The 23,146-nt window shown below is 39.1% G+C and overlaps 4 protein-coding genes across 5 annotated transcripts; 3 read left to right on the plus strand and 1 right to left on the minus strand.

Moving 5' to 3' along the window:
• Positions 1 to 1,092: 1,092 nt before the first annotated feature.
• LOC101898433 (centromere protein J) lies at positions 1,093 to 5,124 on the plus strand. The gene is made up of 2 exons (XM_011294274.3): positions 1,093 to 3,363; positions 3,998 to 5,124. Exons 1-2 carry the CDS (start codon positions 1,222 to 1,224, stop codon positions 4,955 to 4,957), a joined length of 3,102 nt encoding a protein of 1,033 aa, XP_011292576.1. The 5' UTR covers positions 1,093 to 1,221; the 3' UTR covers positions 4,958 to 5,124.
• LOC101896348 (GPN-loop GTPase 3) lies at positions 5,057 to 21,859 on the minus strand. 2 transcript variants are annotated; one of them, XM_005183590.4, is made up of 3 exons: positions 21,695 to 21,859; positions 20,948 to 21,630; positions 5,057 to 5,333 (listed from the first exon to the last, which is right to left on the minus strand). In XM_005183590.4, the coding sequence occupies exons 1-3, from the start codon at positions 21,737 to 21,739 to the stop codon at positions 5,156 to 5,158; spliced, it is 906 nt and encodes a 301-aa protein (XP_005183647.1). In that variant the 5' UTR covers positions 21,740 to 21,859; the 3' UTR covers positions 5,057 to 5,155. The 2 variants fall into 2 exon arrangements, with proteins under 2 accessions (XP_005183647.1, XP_011292575.1); XM_011294273.3 differs by having other exon boundaries at positions 21,691 to 21,844.
• Positions 6,595 to 9,940, plus strand: LOC101898260 (uncharacterized). The gene is made up of 3 exons (XM_005183601.4): positions 6,595 to 8,997; positions 9,074 to 9,215; positions 9,279 to 9,940. The coding sequence occupies exons 1-3, from the start codon at positions 6,632 to 6,634 to the stop codon at positions 9,765 to 9,767; spliced, it is 2,997 nt and encodes a 998-aa protein (XP_005183658.2). The 5' UTR covers positions 6,595 to 6,631; the 3' UTR covers positions 9,768 to 9,940.
• LOC101895956 (glutathione S-transferase 1-1) lies at positions 18,709 to 20,027 on the plus strand. Its single transcript, XM_005183588.4, has 3 exons — positions 18,709 to 18,821; positions 19,162 to 19,303; positions 19,370 to 20,027. The coding sequence occupies exons 2-3, from the start codon at positions 19,169 to 19,171 to the stop codon at positions 19,928 to 19,930; spliced, it is 696 nt and encodes a 231-aa protein (XP_005183645.1). The 5' UTR covers positions 18,709 to 18,821; positions 19,162 to 19,168; the 3' UTR covers positions 19,931 to 20,027.
• Positions 21,860 to 23,146: the final 1,287 nt, after the last annotated feature.

Consider the following 23,146-nt stretch of genomic DNA (forward strand, 5'->3'; position numbering starts at 1 on the left):
CAAACTTGCTTTCCAAAATACTCCAGACACAATAGTCCAACGGATTGGTATCCGGAGATTTTGGTGCCCATTGTGCGCTGGAAATGAACCGAGGAACTTCCTTTTGTAAAAATTCTTGGGTGGCGCGTGCTGAGTCCTGTTGGAGTGTTCAAGGTCTGCGGTCAAGATGTTTGCGTGCCCAAGGCTTTAATACACCCTCCAGAATATTTTCGCGGTAATATTCGGTATTTATTCTGACGCCATGGTCGATTAATACGAGTGTAGAGCGACCATCGGATATTATGGCGGCCCACACCATCACCATGGCCGGCGCTTGAGTTCTGGTGGCCAACCGAAGGTGCACATTTTCAGCTGACCTCTTTGGCAAGTGAACAAGATCATTTTGTATATTTATAAACTGCTGGACAACGAATGTTTTCTTATCGGAAAAAACCAAATTAGGCAGTTCACCACTTTCAGCCAAGCGAAGCAACTCTTTAGCTCTTTTCAGTTTATTTTCTTTCAACTGCGGTGTAAGTTCTTGCATTTTTTGGAATTTCAATGGCCCCGAGCTCATTTTTCAATATTTGCCGAATGGAATATTGCGATATTTTCAGGTCACAAGCCATTTTTTCGCCCAATGCGACGTAGGTTTCGATCAAGTCGCTTCTTTACTTTTCGAACCATTTCTGCTGATGTTGCTGTTTTCTTCCGTCCACTTCCCTGATGTCGGGCTTTGCTACCAGTATCAGGGTAAAGAACAATGGTACGAGACAAAAGAGTTTTTCACACTTAAATACTGGAGTGCTATAACGATAGCCACTTGTGGAAATACATAAAGCGCTTATCTTGCTGGCTCAAGTCATCGGCTGGCTTCTTCGGAAATGAAAAAAGGAGCCTGGGCCAAAATCGAAATAAGTCAACCTAAAACTCCTTTGTTCATCTACGAAACTCCTTTGTTCATCTAAGCCAGTCAAAAAAGCGTTTATGCATTCTCACCTTTATTGTGTTGCCAGACAGGTCTTTACAGTTGTTTCCCGTAAATTAATTGGCAACCCTACCCCTGAGCATTTGGTAACCAGGTAATTGACAACCCTTTGTTTACTTACAAAACACTGTTGTTTTCGGAGAGAGGAATTTTAATTTTAGCGCTTTATTCGACAAATTCAATTTTGTTATTTTATTAAATTTGACTAATTGCATCAATTCAATAGAAAGAATGTAAAGAAACCTCATATAAAAATGTTACAAAACGACTTAAATGACAGTGCCTCATCGAACATAAACATTCCGATGCTATCCGGCATACAAAAGGACGATATTGTTAAACGTCTGGAACAGCTAAACAAATGGCAAGAGGAACAGAAAAAAATATTAACTCTACGGCAAAATATGCAAAGACAAATGCTGGGCATGGAACAAAAGACAATGTATCAAATGCTGGGCCTGCAATGTGATGGAGAAATGAGTGAAATCGATGAGAGTAGGCAGGAGGAGAATGGGGCAGAGCACCCAGAGGAAGAGGAGGAAGAAAGTCAAGATCATAGCTATGCAGGAAGGGACCAAAACACACAGCTGAGTGTAGAACCATCTTTGTACAAAACCCTGACATCCGGCTATGGCACAGAGGAGTATATGGAAATACCAGCAGCCGTGCAAAAACCCAAAAGGCCATTCTTGAAAAGGGGAGAAGGCCTAAAACAAAGGTTTAAAATCGATCCCGAAGAGTTGAGAATAACAAATTTGCCACGTTACAAATATGCCAATGCTCATCCCAAGCTAAAGACAAAGCCCAAGAAGCCGCCCCCAGGAAAGAATTTTAAAACTACAAAGCCTCCATCTCCCATTCCTTCGGGTGCCTTGGATGCAAATGAGAAGAGATTCCAACAGCTACTGATATCCTCGAAGAATGTGTGCAATTCAACACCGGACACAAAGTCATCATTGATGTCAAGCAAAAATATTTCCAGTAGTTCGTCGGCAAATAGCACGAGCACTTTGCCCAAGGTACGATTTGTTGAAACAACCCCTTTAATGGAAAATAGAGGAACCGTTAATGTCCAGAAATATCCCAACAATGAAGCGGCAAGGCAAGTCCCCACCGCCTTGGCTTGGTCTAAAATTTTAGATTCCCAGCAAATAAAGCCTTTGCCAATTTTACGTTCAAGTGCCAGCCAAAATTTACCCCAAAGTGAGGAGGATATTTTCGAGCTTTTGGAACAAAAGGCCAAGAATGGTAGTTTTGACATGGACTCGACATGTATGCGTCAATTTATGCAGCGTCGGACAGTTGAGAAATTTGATGACACCGATGTCATTCCCGTCAACGATCAATTGAGGGCGAGACGTCTACAACCTGTTGTTGTGGGGCAAGCTGAGCACAATGAATCCTCAACTACACTGGAGGAGGAGGAAACGACAGCAGGTGCCGAGGATTCAACAATTGTTCCCAACAGCACCGAAGCCGAAGAGGAAGCAGAGTCCAGACAAAAGTCGCTGGAATCGACTAATTCTCCATTTGTGACTCCCGCCTCAAAACATAACACTGAGCAGCGTGTACGCTTCTCTGAGTCCCACGATACCAGAGAATATTATGAAGAAGAATCTGTTAGTGATTTTTCCAACAATACCAATAACCATGGGGAACAGAGTGGCGATCTTTCCAACAATATGTTTTTCGAGCAATTTAAAAAGGCTCTCTTTGCGGCCCTGCAAGACAAGGCAGATCAACATGAAAACTTGAACTCTGTGACGGGGGATGAAACCACTCTCACATCCAAGGAGTCCTCCTTTGTTGAACCAAACACACTCCCACCTCAAGTTTCCTTGGAACTACAGGAAAAAACAAATCTAATTAAAATCCGCCTCGAAGAACTGGAAAAAGAAATTGCAATTTTCAAGGAGAACAATTTGCAGCTAATGAAAGCGAAGCAGGAACATGAACTGCTCATCTCTCAACATGCCCAGGAACAATTGGAGGCAAGCGAACGCCTCAAAGATGAACGAATACAAATGGAGTTGTATTTGCACGATGAACGTATGAAATTGGAAGAGGACAAGCGTAAATTTGAACAGCAATGCAAAATGAAAACTCAGGCCGCGGCATCAAAGGAACGCAAAGAAATGGAAAAGCTACGAGAGCAGGTTGCCCAATTAGAAGCTCAGTTGAAAACGAAAGATTCGAATCATGCCGCTGCCCAGGCTCGTTGGCGTACCCAGTTGCGCACGATGGAAAGGGAAGAGAAACGTTTACACGAACAAATCGAAATCCTCACCAAGGAGAATAAACGCCTGGAAAATGAGGCAGTGAAGGCTAGCCGAGAGAATAACAATAAATTACTGCAGGAGATCAATAGGAACATTGCCAAACTGGCACCTAAACAGGTGAGTGAAAATGAGCTGTTAAGAAACGTTTCTAGAGGCGAGGTGCTTTCCCGACGGCGCCTTTCCAATAGTATGCTTGCTTCTTAGAAACATTTTCGAAAAACTGGTTGCATCTAAGGATCATTTACCAGGAAAAGGTTATATCAAAGAGCTTTTTTTGAGGGAAATTCTACTTTTAAGAATTTTTGCCAAGGGGAAAGCTCTTCGCAGGCGATTTTCCCAAAGAATGTTGTTTCCAAGGCAGTTTATTTATAGGAAAGGGTGGCTCTGATGACCTTTTGGGATTCTTCTAAGGACTCGAAAGGAGCATTTTCGAGGGAAAAGTGGTGGAATAGACAATTCCATGGAAACGGCTGCTTTCGGAAGCTCTTGTCAAGAGAAAGTTTTCATTTATGAGGTATGCCGTTCCAAAGTAGCTGTACCTATCAAAGCTTTTGAACGTCATATCTCTGGATGTTAAGTGTTCTTCCACGGGGATATGAATTTCAGGAGATTTTTCCTAGAACAGGGTTAATATTAGAACCCTTTGCAAGGAAGAATAAACTTCCATTCTTGAGACGCATTTAATTGTCTCCCTTTATTCCCTTCTTTTATTATATTTTACTTTACACTTTTTCTTTTTTTCTTCTCACAGACTCAGCATGCCTCCATCTCATTTCCAAACGACGATCAACCCCCTGTTCTGCCCACTTCAAAAATTATACCAAATAAAAATTCCAAGACGTCTCCCTCGAAGAAACACAAGAGACCAATAAAGGCCAATGTCAGCAATCGTACGCCAAAACAAAGTCACAGTTTTCCCGAAACTCCTTCGTCGGATGAAAATGTTTCCGATTCTGAAACAAAATTCCAAAAACGGGCAACAAAAAGTCCTCAAGGTAAAATCCAATATGACGTTGGCGAAGAGGATGATGATGATGATATTCTAAAGGAGTTGCAGACAACTAAACCCCTCCGCCCAACTCCAAACGTCGATGCAACAAAAACGACCAAATCGAACGAAAATAAATCTCCCGGTGATGATGACAATATGAAACGAGAAATACTCAATGCTGATGGTAGCAAAGACATTTGGTACCCCAATGGGAATTTGAAAAAAATCTCAGCCGATGGCATGCTGATAAGGATGCTTTACTATAACAAGGACATAAAGGAGACGAATATCAATGAGGGTACTGTCAAATATTACTACCATGAAACAAATACCTGGCACACCACATATCTGGATGGTTTGGAAATTTTAGAATTTCCCAATGGCCAAATCGAACATCGTCATAAAAACGGTTTAGTTGAGGTCCACTATCCCAATAACTCGATAAAAATTATGGATCCACGCGATGAAAAGAAATCAGAGGAATGGCGTTTCCCGGACGGTACGCATCTGGTGCAAATGCGTAATGGTGATAAAATCCTATCCCTGCCAAATGGCCAAAAGGAGATACATACAAAACTACAGAAACGTCGTGAATATCCAGATGGTACGGTGAAGATTGTCTATCCGGATGGTAGTACAGAGACACGGTATTCCAATGGCCGGGTTCGTCTCAAAGATAAAGAGGGGAATTTGGTAATGGACACAGAGGAGGGAAAATAACCTTTTATTTAATTTAGTGTTTTTTTTGTTAGACATATTTAACACATGACCATCTGAAAGCAAGAATTGTGTGTATAAACAAAGTAGACTGTTTTCTAATTTAAAAAAAAAAATAAAACTTAATTTATTATTTTATAAAAATACAATTTCATAAGATTTAAAACACAGTTTTAACTTCAGTTTAGTTTCTAGTTTGTTTTACATATCGAAAATATTTCTGCAGGTTCCTTCATCGCCTTCCTCCTCTTCGGGTGGATCGAAATCGTGCACCTTAACATCGGCATCTTCTCCATATTGTATGACATTGTCTATTTGCAGTAATAGATCCTGTATACTCTCCTCATCGTCCACATTCATGGGCACGAAACGTACTAAGCTGTAAAAAAAGAGGAGGAATATGAGTTCATAAGCTTTCTTTTTCAGAGTGGATGTATTTTTAATATTTATTTTACAAAATTTTGTCCTAGCTTAGGAGCGTCCTTTTAGAACTTTTTCTCTCGGAAGAATTAAGTTTTTTCTGGTCCTTTTTAATAGTAAAGGGCTCTGTTAAGTATGCTATTATTAAAAAGGGAATTATTGAGGATTTATTTAATATTATCATTTTTACTTGTATTCTCCTCCCATTCGGCCCAAAAGTCATTGTAGACCACTGCCCGGTTTAAGTTTCATGTAATTTGCTTTAATTTTTAAACAATTTGAGAGTCCATAGCGCTTCAAATGTGTATTTTTAATTTATTTCCAAAAAAGGCGGGAAATATGAAGTAACTGACAACAGACGAAAGCAGTGTTGCCATCGTAGTAAAATCGAGTCTCTTCTCACGAATAATTTTACTGTTTTCTTTTTCCCGTTTTTCTCGGTATGTTTATTACTACCGCTGCTAGTGGAATTTTCTATGATACACAATTAACCAACAAGTCTTGCTAAAGTATTAATATTAAATAATCTTATAGCTAACAATAATTTACTTTCCATACATAATACAAGTCTTTAAATAATAAGTCTTCTTGCCACAAAATACCAACTTTTTATCATCTTTACAAGTCATTGAAATTATGCCTACAGTGCAAAACAAAAAAATTGTTGCCAACGCACTTAAAAAATGTTCAGTCTGCAGCAACACTTTCCCAACACATGGATTGTTTTCCCTATTCTCTCGTCTCTTACCAACAATTGCCCAAAAAATACCCACATGCATAACAAACTCTGCCCATTTAATGACAGACTACCACTACAAGCACTAAGGGGATTTTTATAACAGAGCATAAATACAATTATTGCCATCTCTTTCTGACACACAGAATTTAAATGCAACGCAATATGGCCTATAGACAATACCAGAGAATGAAGAAACGAAATACCTAAAAACAGAATGTAAATTGTTGGAAAAAAGGCAAAACACTGCAAATGTAGAAGAGATTACACGAAAGATTTTTTGGGAATTTTTGCCAATTGAAATTAAAAAATTAATAAACCAGTTACATATATAAATTTAACAAAATAAGCTTTTGCAAAGAGAAAAGTAAGTGGAACGTCGTAAGTAAATAACCCACAAATTGGGAAAAAACCACGCCTGTCAACTTCCCCTGCAACTTCCCAATCAAGGCAAAACTTTTTATCGGAATTCTTCTTATTTCAGGAACAAAATATAAATAGAAATTCCCCAATTGTGTAAAATGGAATCCCCTAAATTGGAAATGCTAAGATCTGTCAAGGGAAAGGATATGCTTTTGTTTGATGGCTATCTGTATCACTATGATGATCGTACAACTAAATCATATCGCTGGGTTTGTTCACGGCGCAAGGATAACCCACCATGCCGCGTAAGAATGCATACCTCTCTAATTGATGAATGGGACTTGACACGCCACAAATTGGAATCGATTATTGGAGAACATCCTCATGGCCCAGCTGATGAAGCGGCCATAATCAGAGCACGAGAAAAGAAACGTCAGGCAGATGCTGAGAACCTGCCCTGTACGTTGAGCAACAAGTCTTTGAAAAGGAAATATCAAATGCAAAAGGGAGGAGGAGGAGGGGGCGGAACTGTGGCTAAAAAGACAAAACCCGTAACGGATGATGAGGATAATGTTTCCAGTATTGATGGTATCATTGAAATGGACAGCAGTTTTGAGTTAATGCCGAATTCCAAACCTGCTGTGGGCAATAAATCTGTGCTAATGTTAAAAACGGCCAAAGGCTATCACATGATAGCTGTAGACGGCTGTGTATATCGCCTAGATGGTAAATCTATGATAAGTTGCACCTATCGTTGGAAATGTTTTCGTTCAAAAGATCTACAGTGTACAGGACGCATCTACACTGAGTGTCTGGCAAGTGGCATGCATCGTTATAAACCATTTCGGGTGGATGAAAATGAACACAATCATCAGCCTTATACCGAGGCGAAAATTGAGGCCCTCATCCGAAGAAATAACATACAGATTATCCGTGGCAAAGAGGATAACAGGAAAGACGGCGATGAACTCAAAGCCACACCATATAAAAAGAATGCCCATAGCCTTCCTTTGTCGGCGGCATATAGTGGTGGTGAAGGTGTTCTCTCCATATCCACAAATATAGAACTTCCAGAAACAAAGCATGGCAGCACCGGCAGCCGCAAAGACAAAGCGGCGGCCACGGCAGCCCAATATCGTTATGTCAAAAATCCAATGGAAGTTTTTAAAAACCCACAGCATGGCGAGGTCAAGCTGTTCTCCTTTTTGCCATCTTTCAAAGGAAATCGGGTTCTAATTTTGGAAAATATGATCTATCACTTTGATACCAGGGGTGGACGTAATGGACGTATCTATTGGACGTGTTTTGATAAAGTTCTGCGCTGCAATTGTCGTGTGACCACCGAAAATGTCGGTGATAAAATACAAATAGTTAGGGTATCTGGTGAACATAGCCACTCCCAGGATCATCGTCAACACATCGACAAGAGAATTAAAAAGATTTTATCTTTTCGAAATCAAACGGGAAAGCTGGAAGAAAATAATCCTTTTGGCAATGATGATGACGTTGGCGACGATGCCAATCCTTTGTTTCAATCGGATGAAGACAATGATGATGGGGAGGGAGATAAGGAGGATCGGGAGAAGGTTGATTTTAAGAAACATAAACCCGATTCGACAACGGCAGATATTTCTGAGCTATTACGTTTAAATAAATTGAAAAAAGAAAAACAAGAAGAAATTCTAATGGAAATTCCGGTAACCACCAAAGGTAAATCAGAAGAAGAGATTATGGAAATCTCAGAGGGTGTTGTCTTGGCAGAGTATAAAAATGAAACAGATCCATTTTACGATACCATTGAATATGTGGAAGTGGAAAGAGTTAATAATAGCTCACAATATCAACAAAGTGATTTATCCTCAGAAGAGTCGGAAGATCAGAATCATATACCGCTGCCCAAGGCCAGAAGAATCAAGCACAAAACCAAACGTTCCATGGATTACGAGACGGGTGGAGAGGGGGATGATACGAATGAGGAAGATAATGCCTTTGGAGATGACGAAGAATATTCACCATCAACAGCAGCCAAACAAAAAATGGCCAGTAATTATATTACCCCTACCCGACGTTCCCGCTATCCCCATCAAAGCCATAATCCCGATAATATTGACATAACCAAAGTCTCCAAATTACGTTCAGCCAAGGGTGGTGAATTGTTGTGTGTCGACGGTTATATTTATCATTTGAAAAGTACTTCCAACACGACACGTACCTATTGGTCTTGCATCAAGTCTAAGGATCGTCGGCTCAAGTGTCCGGCTCGAGTTACCACCGTCACCTTGGAGGGTAATAAATTAACTGTGGATTATCTAAGTAATTCTCATTCACATCCAATATCGGAGGATGATATTAAGAAGCGACTATTCAATGAATTTGCAAAATCTTCAAAGAAATCGTTTAGGGCAAAGGACATTATGGATAAGCCATTGAGTGAGTTAAATCCACAATTTGCTCAAATGTTAAAGGGGAAGTCCAGAGAAAGCTTAAGCAACAATGACACTACTGGGGAGTGTGAGAAAACCATGTAAGTAAAAAAAATCGAAAAATATTTTCTTTATTAATGCCCTTCTATCCTGTAATTTGTTTTGCATTTCTTCCAGGTTAAATATAAAACTTTATGCTGAATCAAATGGCCCACAATCTTTGGCTGTTCGCATGTGCTTGCAGGCCTTGGATATACCCCATGAATTGCACATTGTAGACCACGTTTCTTCGGAACATTTGCCAGAGGAATATGTCAAGGTATGAAAAAATATCAACGTAGAAAGAGCCCAACAAAAATCTAAATTCCTCCACTCTTTCCAGAAGAATCCCCAAAAAGAAGCCCCTGTTTTGGATGATGATGGATTTTATCTATCCGAAAGTATTGCCATCATGCAATATTTATGTGAAAAATATGCCTCCGATACGAATCTGTATCCCAAAGATCCCAAGGAGAGAGCTTTGGTTATGCATCGTTTATGTTTTAATATGTCTTCATATTACCCGAAAATTTATGCCTACAACCGCGAACGTTCTGAAATGGCAAAAGATAGGCTGGAAAATATTCTGCTAGTACTGGAAAACCATTTAAAGACACTGGGTAAAAAATATGCTACTGGTGATAGCTTGACACTTGCCGATTTGTCTCTAGTTTCGTCGACGTCTGTGCTGCAGGTTCTGGAATATGATTTATCAAAACATCAATTGATTAGCAAGTGGTATCAGACATTTAAACGGGAATATCCTCTGCTGTGGGACATTGCCCAGGAGGGTATTGCGGATTCGAAACATAATTCAGAGGAAAAACTATAAAAAAATTGAAAATCATAAATCCTGGAACGTCGCATGGATGTTTCTATGTTTATATTATTATTAAGGGGTACGTAGTAGTTAAGAGTGTACAGTTGTAGATTACGATAACATTTTAAATGTTTATAGATTGCATTGTAAAAAAAATAAATTTTTTAATTATTTCAAATAAGGAATTCTGGCATTAATTTATTTCCATTTCCACAGCGCACACAATTGTGGGTTTAAACAATTTTTTATGAAATCCTATCAGTCATATCTGAGCATTTTCTATAAATATGTTTTAAGGACTCTGGGAGCCTTTTCAAGGACATAAAGGACAGAAATATAAGTGCGGACATGTTCCAAAAAGTATTTGTCTTCTATTCGAAAAATACAGGGTGAGATAAAAAAAACTGCAAACAACTTCAGACTGCTGTCATTTCCAAGCTACTTGTCCGACAGCTGTAAAAATGATTCCATTTCCCGCGTGATAGTGCGAACTCTATATTTGGCTGGAAACACCCAAGTGGCTTTTAAATGTGAATAAATCTTTTGTGTCTCGTACCATCGCTCGTTTCCGTGATACTGGTAGCGTAGCCCGACGTCAAGGAAGTGGACAGAAGAAAACAGCAACATCATCATGGTTCGAGAAGTAAAAAAGCGACTTGATCGAAACCCGCGTCGCGTCGCAGTGGTCGAAAAATGGCTCGTTAGCTGAACATATCGCAATATTCCATTCGGCAAATATTGAAAAATGAGCTGGGGATAAAGCCAATGAAATTCCAAAAAGTGCAAGAATTTACACCGCAACAGAAAGAGAATAGACTAAAAAGAGCTAGAGAATTTGGTTTTCTTCGATGAGAAAACATTCGCCACAGTTGTCCAGCAGTTTGTATACAAACAAAATGATCGTGTTTTCTTGCCAAAGAGGTCAGTTGAAAATATACACCTTTGGTTGGCCACCAGAACTTAATCGACCGTGACATCAGAATAAATGCCGAATATTATATTTTGGAGGGTGTATTAAAGCCTTGAGGACGCAAACATTTTGGCCGCAGACCTTGGACATTCCAACAGGACTCGGCACGCGCCACACAAGAATGGTTACAAAATGAGGTTCCTCGCTTCATTTCCAGCGCACAATGGCCACGAAAATCTCCGGATACCAATCCGTTGGACTATTGCGTCTGGAGTATTTTGGAAAGCAAGGTTGGGACTAAAAAATACCAAAATGTCGATCACCTCAAGCAATCGCTTCGCCGATAATGGGCCAAAATATCGCAGAGCAACATTCGGGCAGCGTGTGACAGTTTTATTGGCCGTAATTCGTGCCAAAGGTGACCAATTCGAACAAATATAAAATTTGATGCCTCCGACATTTTTTGCTTTCATTCAATAAAATTTAAAAAAAAATGTAAAAATTATGGCGTTTGACTTTGTTGCAGTTTCTTTATCTCACCAACTCGCCCTGTTAGGTCATTTACTTTGGAGGGAGGCTGGTCCCCCTTTTCAGATAGTTTTGTTCACTTTGCATGAAGAAGGTAACTTTTTGCTTGTTTGTAGTCCGTTTATGTCTTTAAATATCTTTTATATCTTTTAAAATATTATTTTGTATTAATGATTTTGGGATTCTATTTCATTTCAATTTATCACAAAACGTCTCTTGTTTGGCGGCAATTCGATGCCAATGTTGAGGGTTGCCATATTTAAATTTCTGGTTCCCAATTGTTTTCTCTTTGAGGGATATTCATTTCTCCTAACTCTTTAAGTGAAATACATCAACAGAAACGAAAAGGCAATTTCCACAATGCAAAAGAAACTGTTGCCAATGCACTTAAATTTATGTCATTAAGACCACAATAATTCCCTACCATGTTGATTGTCTACCCACAAACATATCAACCGGTAAATTACGACATTAACACAGGTATTTTACAATACAAAACAACATTTGTATTGTTATTATGAAGGCAAGAACTGCAACAACAAATCATGCACTTTCTACCTTAAAATATAAGACTTAAATAATTTAAGTTTATTAGCTTAGTTTTAAAATATATAAACGCTAATCATTACCATTGTTAGATACTGTCTTGAATAAACAATAAATAATTCCAATTTCAATTAATTTTTAAGTTATTATGAATTAACCGCCAAAGGTATCAAAAGAACCAAAAAAGGGTTACCCACACCTACTTTAACTTCATGCATTTGGCGTAAAATTAATGGACATTATTAAGGGTTGCCATACCCGCATATTTTGTTCACACATCATCATTTGGCCAGCCATAGCGTAAGAGGGGAATCATACCAACACACTCCGCCACAAAATATTACCAAATTTGCCTTTAAGATGGCAACGCAATAATTAAAAAGAGTTGCCATACCCAATATCCATGTTCACCAAACACACATTTGGTCGGCGGCGGTGGCAGTGTAAAGGGGAAAAAATAATACCGCACATACAAACCCACAAACATGGAAAGAATATCAATGAGAGAATAATAGAACATAGCTGTATAGCCTTCTCTTTCTAACACACCTAATGAAATGCGAAGTGAGGAGTATTGCTGCCGAGAATGTCAACAAATGAAAAAAAAAAGAATACCAAAAAGCAGAACAGCCATTATTGAACAGAAACAAAATACGACCAATGTGTGGATAAAAGTGAAAATTTTAAGAAGTTTTTTGGGTCATTTAATTGAATTTGATATATTTTATTTACAAAAACTGTATACAATTTGTGAGAAAAGTGCTAACAAGAATTAAAAAGGAAACTACAAGAAAATACCATCATTGATAACAAACAGAACACAGCACGACTTTACTTCGACACCAAATACCAAATATTGAAAATATTGGCCAAAAATTAGTTTCAATTGGCCCCAATTCTCTACCAAAAACATAAACATAATTTTGCCCATTGGATATTGAAAATATCCGAAAAAATACCCAAATTTGTGAGAAATGGAAAGTCCACAATTGGAAATGTTACGCTCCGTCAGGGGTAGGGATATGTTGTTGGTAGCAGGCTTCCTTTACCACTATGATGAGATGACCAAACACTCCTATCGTTGGGTTTGCACTCACCGCAATCGCAGTCACTGTCATGTCCGTATCCACACGAATTTAATTGATCCAAGGGATTTGACCCGACACAAATTGGAAAGGACCTTGGGTGAACACAATCATGGCCCGGCCGAGCCAAGGGAAATCAATCGAGCAAGGGAAAAGAAAAGGGAGGCAGATGAGAAGGGTCTGCCATGCACTCTGGAAGCGGAGAAACAAAAGGAAGAAATGCAAAAGGACCAAGATGATGATGCAGCAGATGGTTGGGGAAACGATAGTGACAGTGATTATGCTTTGGACGAAGAACATAAAAAGAATGAAAGCGCAGAGCAGAAGAATACTTCTCCCAAGCCTGTGGAAGGTGCTGGCAGCGCAGGCGAAAAAAAGGTCCTGATGTTGAAGACAGCAAAAGGTTGTCACATGATAGCCGTCCAGGGTTGTGTCTATCGCTTGGATGGCAAATCTCTGGTGAGCAGTACCTATCGCTGGAAATGTTTTCGCTTTAAGGATCTGCAATGTACAGGCCGTGTCTACACGGAATGTTTGACAAGTGGCCTGCATCGTTATAAGGCCTTTAGGGAAGAGGAAAACAAACACAACCATGCTCCCTACAATAAAACCCAACTGGCGGTGTTGATTAAAAGGAATACCATAAAGATTATTCGAGGCAAAGAGGATATAAATGTCATACCAGTTGTGCCCGCCGCCAAGGAGCTAAAATCAAAAATTGGGGCCAAGGATAAGTTGCCGTTGGTTGCCAAGCGGCCTTTAGGGCCAGATGACGATACCGATTACGATGATGAGGCAGAACAAGATCCATTTTCAAAACCTCCGACCACAAAGAAACCCAGGCTTGGTAGCCGCAAAGAAAGGGCCGATGCCACTTCGGCCATGTACCGTTATGTCAAGGACCCCATGAAGGCGTTGAAGACTCCCCGGGAGGGAGAGGTGAAATTATTCTCCTATTTACCTTCGCAACAGGGAAAGTTAGTTTTAATCATGGACAATATGATCTTCTATGTCCATTCTAAGGCCAATCGCAATGATTGTATCTATTGGACTTGTCTGGATCGCAAGGATAAAATGGTCAATTGTAATTGTCGTTTGACAACGGAAAATTCAGGAGATAATATACGAATTGTGAGGGTGTCGGGTGATCATAACCACGCATTGGATCATCGCGATAAGATTGAGAAGAAATTAAAAATGAATGTCTCCCTAACGGGGGAGATTGGAAGGCCTACCTTTGGAAGAGACATTGATGATGATGGTTTTGGAGGAAATGCCGATGATGATGATTATTTTGGAGATAAACATGATTCTTCAAAGGATGATATCAATGCCTTGATAAATAGAATAATAGAGGATGAGGAAGATAGCCCAAGCATCAATGAATCGGCTGGGATGGAGAAGAAATTCACACCCTCCCCCCGAAAAGCCAATCAAATGCAGGAGGAGGAAAAGAAACCCTCAACCATTAAGCCACGCCAACTGAGGGGCTCTCGCAAAGCCCAAGCTGAGGCCACTGCAGCCCGTTATCGCTTTGTAAGAAATCCCCGGGAAGTTTTAAATAATCCGCCCGAGGCTGAGATAAAGCTATTTACCTATTTACCCTCCCAGCAGGGTAGAAAGGTATTGATTTTGGAGAAAATGATCTACTATTTGCATTCCAAGGGAGGACGCAATGAATCCGTGTACTGGACATGCCTAAATCGCAAGGATAAGCATATCAACTGTAATGCCCGTTTGATAACCCAAAATGTGGGCGATAAAATACAAATTATTAAGGTGACGGGAGAGCACACCCACACCTTTGATCATCTGCGGCAAATTGAGAGGAAGTTGAAAATGAATGTAAATATTAAAGAGGAGGGTGTTGATGATAATAATGATGATGAGGAAGCAGATGATTTTGGTGGTGATGATCACTTTTACGGAGGAGGTGACGAGGATGATGATCAGGATTCGTATGAAACTAAAAAGGCAAATGTCTCTGAATTCCTATGTTTGAATTATATCAAAAAAGAAGAAAAAACTGAAGAGCCACCAAAAGACTGGAATAAGGTGTCGCTATCTCTAAAAGAGGAAATGGATCCGTTGTTTGGTACCACCGAACATGTGGAAATACAGACCATAGAAAATAATCAATTTTTGGCCGAACATTCAGAGGATGAAGATCAAAATTATATACCACTACCCAAGGAGACGGCTGAGAAGAAACGAACAATTAAAAGCCAACGTTATTCCGAGGATGATGATGAAGAAGACGAAGGCGATTTCGATGATGACCAAGATGAAGATTATGTTGTCTCTAAAGCAATGTCACGCAAAGTGTTGCAAACAACTGCAGCTAATCCCGATAACATGGACATAAGTAAAACCTTTAAATTGCGTTCGGCCAAGGGTGGGGTTGTCCTGTGTGTCGATGGTTATGTTTATAATATGAAAAGTTTTTCTGCCGCCACCAAACGTAGCTATTGGGCTTGCGTCAAGTCGAAAGCGAATTCTTTGAAATGCCCGGCAAGGGTAACGACCGTCCAAACAAAGGATCGCAAAATTCAAGTTATACGTGTCACCAACTCCCACACTCACGAAGTCTGCGAGGATGACATTAAGAAACGACTGTACAATGAGTTCTCCAAACTATCGGATACAAGAAAATTGATGAGATCAAAAGATCTGTCATTGGATGAATTAAAACCAGAATTTGGACAATTGCTGAGGGGCAAAGGACTAAGTACGAGTACACCAATTAGGACGAGGAAAAAGATGTAAGTTTTTTGTGACTGCATAACATTAAATCGATTTTTTGTTGTAGTGGTTATATAAATTCGGTGTTCAAAGATCTGCTAGTGGGGTTCTGTTTCAATATTCAGATTTAAAAATTCAGTTACTCAGTTTTCTGGATTGAGTAGGGAAGGTTTGGAAGTGTGGCAAGAAAGAACCAGAGGAACAGTAGTGAGGTTCCAAAGGGGCCAAAGCAGCGTTATAAAAAGGCTACTAAGGACAGAAACAAAAACAGAGGTAAAACTCTTCAAATCAAGGTCCCTTATGTTAGGTCTACCGAAACAAAGATCAAAAAAAAAAATGTAGTGAAAGCTTAAACCGAAATCTCCCTTGCAACGATGGTGGAGGTGATGAAACAACAGATGGAAGTAACTACAAAGGAAGCTATGATAAGTGGGTACACTAAGGTCTTGTTGGTTGAGTTGGCAACAGCATTCACGAAGACGACTAAACCGCCCCAATGGCAGTGGCGGTAAAGAAAATGCCATTTACTGAGGAAATAAAACCTGGCGCCACAAAAAAGGTAACGAAGTACACGTTTCAACAAACTGTTTTGCATGCCTCAGGGCAACTGCCACCATCCCATCGTTATGGTGGGAAACCCTCTGATGGGAAGGCAAAAGTTGAACAGGTCGGTAAACGTAGGGACCCAAACCCGAAGCTGTATCATCCAGTAGCAATCATTAATCAGGCTTACCCAAATTCGTTTATAATCCCTGGCTTCTTATCGACAGGAAGATTCTGTGCATCTATCTTTACGATGTTGTTCGTGAAGAGCAAAGTACCGTTTGGCTGAACAGAAATCTACAGGGGCGCCAAGGTTATTATTTGTGCCAATATGGAGTGGGTGGGGGAGGACTCCGGGGACAGCATTCATACAGTAATATTTGATAACATCGGTAACTGCATCGGTATGAGTACCAATAAAAACTGCTTGATAGGCTTCTCGATCTAGTGGCCCACTCTCTCTTATATAGTAAGCCTCCCTCACCAAATGTTGCAAGTCCTTTTTAATGCTCCTGGTTGGGGGAGTTCTATCCACCATATTTTTAATGACTTCCATGACAACACCCCAGCAGGTACCGCAACGAAAACATATAATACGATGACGTATCAAAGAAAAATCGTCGTATGTAGATAGCCTATTGTTTTCATGGCAGCCGAGGAGTCATAGCTAACCACTGACCGGTCTGTCGCTTTATAAGGGGTCAATAAGGTCTTCATACCATCATCGCCGGCTAGCATTTTGAGGACCTTGTTTCTATTTTTCAATTTATCGTAGATAGTTGTGGACCCCTTGAATATGCTGTCGATGGTGACCACTAGGATCATGGGGTAGACTTTGGTCGTAAATGTGTGCCTCTCGATTTACTCATTCAGCTGAATTCTCATCTCAGCAGTCCATGTGATAAAAAGAATGGCAACAGATTTAGTGCCGGCTATTTTCACATTCCTTCCATATGTCATCAACGAAAGGACTGGACGTCATGATCGTGTATAGTTTACGATCTCTATACCGTCTCGAATTCGCGGAGTTCCAAAAATGTAGGCGTTATAAAGATCCAGAGATTTTAGCTCATTTTGGGGAACACCCTGTTTTGTTCAAATTTATCCAAAGGTTAGTTCCCTTGACGTCCTCAAATAAAGAAGCGTGATTGATTGATAAACGACTTTGAAGAGTTTAGAGCCACTAATATTGTTCTATGGTACGGCCTGAACTGGTCCTAACCCATGTTGATGATTAGCAACTAAATACCTTCCTCTAAAGGAGCTTTAAGAGTCTTGGCTAATCGTTGAAATTTTTTTATTTAAAATATGTCATATTTACGTGTCGTGTTTATATGAGGACGTCCTGATTCCTACCCATGTTCACAAAATTTGTTTGTAACCTAGGAATAATTTTATATGGAATATCAGAAGATGGGTGACCTTGTACCAGACTTGTGAAATCAGAAGAGTCTCTAAAGGCTCCTAAATAGTCAGAAGGGCCTACCACTGATCATCTGTCCTTCCATTTTCTGTAGTCTAATAGGATTTAAAGTTGGTCTTCTGTGTGTGTCAGAAGACCGCATCTACATAGAATAAGTTATTTACACCCGTTTATAAATGGGAGTTCTCTTTAAAGCCGTCATCAAGGATATATCCTTTACATCAAAAAAAAAAAAAAAAAATTGTTTCTTAAAAATCGCCCACCTTTTCATACAAAGAAACTTATCGATTATCTTCTAAAAAGAGAAACACTTTACAGCTCCTACAGGTTGAGATAAAAAACTACATCAAAGTCAAACGCCATAATTTTTACATTACAAAAAATTTCGGAAATAGCCTTAAATTTTAGATTAAGTTTAGATTTGTTCAAATTGGCCTTCAAACGGCCAACGAAACCGTCACACGTTGCCCGAATGTTGCTCTTCGGTATTTTCGCCCATTCCTGGTGAGGCACTCACTTGATGGAATGGAATATTGTGATATGTTCAGCTCACCAGCCATTTTTCGGCCACTGCGACGCGGGTTTCGATCAAGTCGCTTCTTTACTCTTCGAACCATTTCTGCTGATGTTGTTGTTTTCTTCCGTCCAGTTCCTTGAGTTCGGGCTACGCTACCAGTATCACGGTAACGAGCTATGGTACGGGACACAAAAGATTTATTCCCATTTAAATGCTGGAGTGCTCTAACGATAGCCACTTTTAGTTTTACAGCCAAATATAAATAATTCACACTATCACGATTGAATTCCTTTACAAATAACTTTTTTCTGGAAAACTATCACCAAAATGCTTTTGTACGCTTGTAAACAATATAATGAACTGCACTGGAATAATTTTAATAGCTGTCGGACGAGTGGCTTAGAAATGACAGCAGTCTGAACTTGGTTGCAGTTTTTTCATCTCACCCTGTATCTATATAGAATTTCTACAAATCTTCTACTTTGGGTATTCCTTTTATTTTTAGCCCTCCTACCTTAGATAGAGTACAAACACTTCGGTCAATTCAAACCCAATATCTATTTCATTTATTTATCAACTATGCTACTCGAAAAATCGGCATCGGAAAGTTTTATCCAAGTAGAAAAAGCTTTAGCTTTTCTCAACAAAAAAAAGCTAGTTTTAATAATGATGATGATGGCTAGCTGGCCAACACAACTTGTTTCTCAAATACACAAATCATTAAACATTCCATCAGCAGCTAGCTAAGACGTTCAAAAAAAGAAAGCGAAAGGTAACAAACAAATTTAGATGATGTAGTTGTTGGTGTATGTGTGGGTATTGGTGCTATAAGTGGGCTAAAAAACTTGACATAAGCAATTGTGCAGTGCTGGCCAAAAAATATTAAAAAAGAAATTCCGAGGGAGAATTACACAGAAATAATATTTTTAAAAACATTCTTCGCAAAAAAAAAAATACAGATTAGAAAATTCTGTCTCCTAATTGACCTTCAAAGTAAAGTTAGTTATTCAAATTAATTTGTAACGAAAACCGGTTAAACATATAAATCATTTAGCACAGGTTGCCATTGGTGATCATGATTATTATACCGAAAAAATTATTATTTTTTCCAGAATCAACATGAAACTGTATGCTGTATCCGATGGCCCACCATCTTTGGCTGTTCGCATGTGTTTGAAGGCCTTGGAATTGCCCTATGAATTGCACAATGTAGATTACATTGCCTCGGAACATTTGTCGGAGGAATATGCCAAGGTATGAGTTAAACAAAAAATTTGAAAATTTATTTAAAAAACCCTAACATTTTCCCTTCCATTGCAGTTAAATCCCCAGCGAGAAATTCCCGTTCTGGATGACAATGGTTTTCACCTGTCCGAAAGTGTGGCCATCATGCAGTATCTTTGTGATAAATATGCTGCAGATTCACCGCTCTATCCCAAGGAGGCCAAAGAAAGGGCATTGGTCAATCATAGACTATGCTTCAATATGGCCTTTTATTATTCGAGCATTGGGGCATATAGCATGGCTCCCATATTCTTTGACTATCAACGTACCGAAATGGGCAAGAAGAAAGTTGAAAATGCTTTGCAGGTTTTTGAAACCTATTTGAAGAAATTGGGCACCAAATATGCTGCCGGTAATCAGTTGACCATTGCTGATTTGGCCTTAGTTTCGGCTACTTTATGTTTGGAGGGCATCGCTTATGATTTCTCCAAATATCAATTGGTTAGCAAATGGTATCAGACATTTAAACAAGAATATCCTCAACTCTGGGAAATTGCCAATGGTGGCATGCAAGAGATTGCGGAATTTGAGCACAATCCACCAGATTTGTCGCATATGAATCATCCATTCCATCCAACAAGAAAGTCGAAGGCATAGAAATTAAGAGCTTAAAGTTGAAATGCAAGAAGCATTGAAAATGTTTTCTCATTATATTATATAAAAATATAATTTTTATTATTGTATTATTTAAAAATAGATGTGGTTTGATTTTCAACATTGAGGTTAGAGCGTGGAGAAAGATAGGAAACCTCTCTCAAGTAGAAATATCTGAGACATTCTATACATAGAAGACATCTGAGAGAGGTTTTACATACATAGAGGACCTCTTGGATGTCTTCTGTACACAGAGGACCATTTAGAGGTCTCCTATACATAGAGGACTTCTCGGAGGTCTTCTATACATAGAGGACTTCTCGTAGATTTCCTATACATAGAGAAACTCTCGGAGGTCTTCTATACATAGAGGACCTCTTGGTAGTCTTCTATACATAGAGGACCTCTTGGAGGTCTTCTATTCACATAGGACCTCTTGGAGGTCTTCTATACTTAGAGGACCTCTTGGAGGTCTTCTATACATAGAGAACCTCTTGGAGGTGTTCTAAACAAAGAGGATCTCTTGGAGGTCTTCTATGCATAAAGGACCTCTTTGAAGTCTTCTAAACATAGAGGAGCTCTCGGTGGCCTCCTATACATAGAGGACTCTCGGTGGCCTTCTATACTTAGAGGACCTCTCGGAGGCCTTCTATTCATAGAGAACCTCTTGGAGGTGTTCTAAACATAGAGGATCTCTTGGAGGTCTTCTATGCTTAAAGGACCTCTTGGAAGTCTTCTAAACATAGAGGAGCTTTCGGTGGCCTCCTATACATAGAGGACTCTCGGTGGCCTTCTATACTTAGAGGACCTCTCGGAGGCCTTCTATTCATAGTGGACCTCTTGGATATCTTCTATACAAAGAAGACCTCTCGGAGGTATTCTATACAAAGAGAACTACTCGGAGGTCTTCTATGCAAAGAGGACATCTCGAAGGTCTTCTATACAACTCGCACTCTCGAACTCTCCTATAACTTTTTACAGATCCTTCGTCCTTAAATAACATGGCCTCAACGAACTCACCTGAAATCCTCTATCAAGCTGCCAATTGCCGCCGACAGCTTTCGATGTTGACGACCCCATGCCGACTCCTCGGTAACATCTCCCAACAGGGCCCGGGCATCGGGATCTAAATATTTATCCAACTGTTTTTTGGCACCCTTACTCAGCAAATCCATTTTTGTCAAAACATTTACATGGGGCATCTCCAAATTTGCCATTACACTTAGGGCGGCCATTGTGCCCGACAGGAATTTCGCACCATCGATCATGAACTGAGAATCCACCAGAAATACCGTACATATACGAAAATTCCACGATTCCAGTAGCTGTACCAATTGTTTTCCCATATTCAGATGGGTAAATAATTCAATTTGTCCTGGCATATCGAAGAGGATGTAATCATCGTCGGGTTCACCACCCAACTCTTCGGCCACTTCATCACCATCATCACCGCCACCTCCACCACACAATTGATTTTTGAGCCAATCTTGATTTTCGATAAGGAATTCCAAACAAAACACCAGACCACCATTGGGTCCATAGTGTAGCTCCTCATCGTCCATGGCATCATCTAGCTGTATTAGATCTCTTATATCGACCAGGGGCTGGTAATCGAAATGTTCAGCGGCGGGATCGAGATTGACAACTTCAATAACACGTTTGGAGTCTTGAGCATGCCGTTGCATGAATGAACAGTAGGTGGACTGATAGAGTACAAAAATAATGAAATAAAAATGCTATTGCTGGCTGGGATAAGTTAATACCTACTTTCCCACTTCCTGCTGGACCAATAACCACCTGAGCGTAACGCATTGTGGTTGTGTTTCTCTCGTTCCCTTTGATTTGAAAGTTTGTGTTTCTTAAGAGGTTGGTGCCGTTCCGGTAACGAATTAAACCAACATTTATTCACTGAGAGGGACTTTGTGAACTAGTTCAGATTTTTATTCAATTTCACAAGTTTTTATACAAAGCACCTTTAAAAAAACTACGCCGTTGTGAAAGAAATGAAAAGCACAAAATGACAACTACTGATGAACACCAATAATCAAAACAAAATAATAAAAAAAAGCTGAAAATCATGTGGAAGTTGGAAAGAGTTGCCAACCCCTATTTCAATATTTTTAATGAATTGGCGCCAAAATTCAGAAAATAAATAACAATTTAGGCAAAAACTACTCCCTTGTGAAATGGTAAGAAACGCTATTAGGGAATTTATGATGAAGACACATAATAAAAAATGGTAAAACTCATGTGCACATTGAATAGAGTTGCCAACTCTAAATTCAACAAGAAACCGTTGAAGTATGCCAAAATTTTGGAAAGTAAAAAATTATTTAGGGAAGCTATTAAAAAATTAAAACTATTGCCTCGAGAAGTACTGAAAAACGTAAATTTCTGATAAATACCAATATTCAAATAAAATACCTAAAAATATGAATTGTTTTTTATTGCCAAACACACAATTTGAACTGGAAAATATCATGTTATTTTTTGAAAATAAGTATCACATCATAAAGTTTGAAAAACAATAATTTATACTATGGTACAATAAAAAGGTCTGCCCGACTTCTGACAATTTTGTGTATGTATTTGTTGTTTTGATAAATAAAAAAAGAATATTTTCAAAATTAATGATTGGAAGACGCGTAAATTGCGAGATGCGCTATTCTATTCGGCAGTTTTACCATGAAATCGAAAGATAGAACTTGTTAGATAATTTTTTTGACAGAAAATACAGGCATTTCATTCATTTTTTCCCGCTGTTTAACTGATTTTAAAAATGAAGAAAAATATTGAATAAATGAAAATAACTTGTTGCATGTAAATTTGACAGGAAGCGGGCATAGACTCAAGGCTGTATTTCTGTAGTTTTACAAAGCTGTTCTACCTCCTTATTGTACCATTATTTATACCATATCTTCAATTGGTTATGTAAATTGTTTTTTAAATGATTTTTGCATTTTATTTCAATAATTGATTTAAAAAGCGACTAAGATACATTGGTGATATTGGTCTTTATGGATTTAATTTTTAAATATCTATGTTTGCCCCCCAACGAATAGGGTACACATGGTACGAAAAAGACAAATTCGCGTTGCCATCTTCACGAATGATTTATTCTTAATTGTTCATTATAGGAAAAATGTATCTCTCCACAAAAATGCTTTCCGTGGATATTTGTGAGTGGGCTGATTTGTGTAACGAAGACCTAAAATGACC

The sequence above is a fragment of the Musca domestica genome, unplaced genomic scaffold, assembly GCF_030504385.1.
Source record: "Musca domestica strain aabys unplaced genomic scaffold, Musca_domestica.polishedcontigs.V.1.1 24, whole genome shotgun sequence".
Lineage (NCBI taxonomy): Eukaryota > Metazoa > Arthropoda > Insecta > Diptera > Muscidae > Musca > Musca domestica.

Excerpts from the sequence above, each read along its gene's own strand:
- LOC101898433 (XM_011294274.3), top strand. The coding sequence starts at position 1,222 with ATGTTACAAAACGACTTAAATGACAGTGCCTCATCGAACATAAACATT. Across the intron at positions 3,364-3,997 it reads CCAAACTGGCACCTAAACAG|ACTCAGCATGCCTCCATCTC; the intron begins GTGAGTGAAAAT and ends TTCTTCTCACAG.
- LOC101898260 (XM_005183601.4), top strand. The coding sequence starts at position 6,632 with ATGGAATCCCCTAAATTGGAAATGCTAAGATCTGTCAAGGGAAAGGAT. Across the intron at positions 8,998-9,073 it reads GGGGAGTGTGAGAAAACCAT|GTTAAATATAAAACTTTATG; the intron begins GTAAGTAAAAAA and ends CATTTCTTCCAG. Across the intron at positions 9,216-9,278 it reads TGCCAGAGGAATATGTCAAG|AAGAATCCCCAAAAAGAAGC; the intron begins GTATGAAAAAAT and ends CACTCTTTCCAG.
- LOC101895956 (XM_005183588.4), top strand. The coding sequence starts at position 19,169 with ATGAAACTGTATGCTGTATCCGATGGCCCACCATCTTTGGCTGTTCGC. Across the intron at positions 19,304-19,369 it reads TGTCGGAGGAATATGCCAAG|TTAAATCCCCAGCGAGAAAT; the intron begins GTATGAGTTAAA and ends CTTCCATTGCAG.
- LOC101896348 (XM_005183590.4), bottom strand. The coding sequence starts at position 21,739 with ATGCGTTACGCTCAGGTGGTTATTGGTCCAGCAGGAAGTGGGAAA. Across the intron at positions 21,631-21,694 it reads GTCCAGCAGGAAGTGGGAAA|TCCACCTACTGTTCATTCAT; the intron begins GTAGGTATTAAC and ends GTACTCTATCAG. Across the intron at positions 5,334-20,947 it reads AGCTTGATAGAGGATTTCAG|CTTAGTACGTTTCGTGCCCA; the intron begins GTGAGTTCGTTG and ends CTTTTTTTACAG.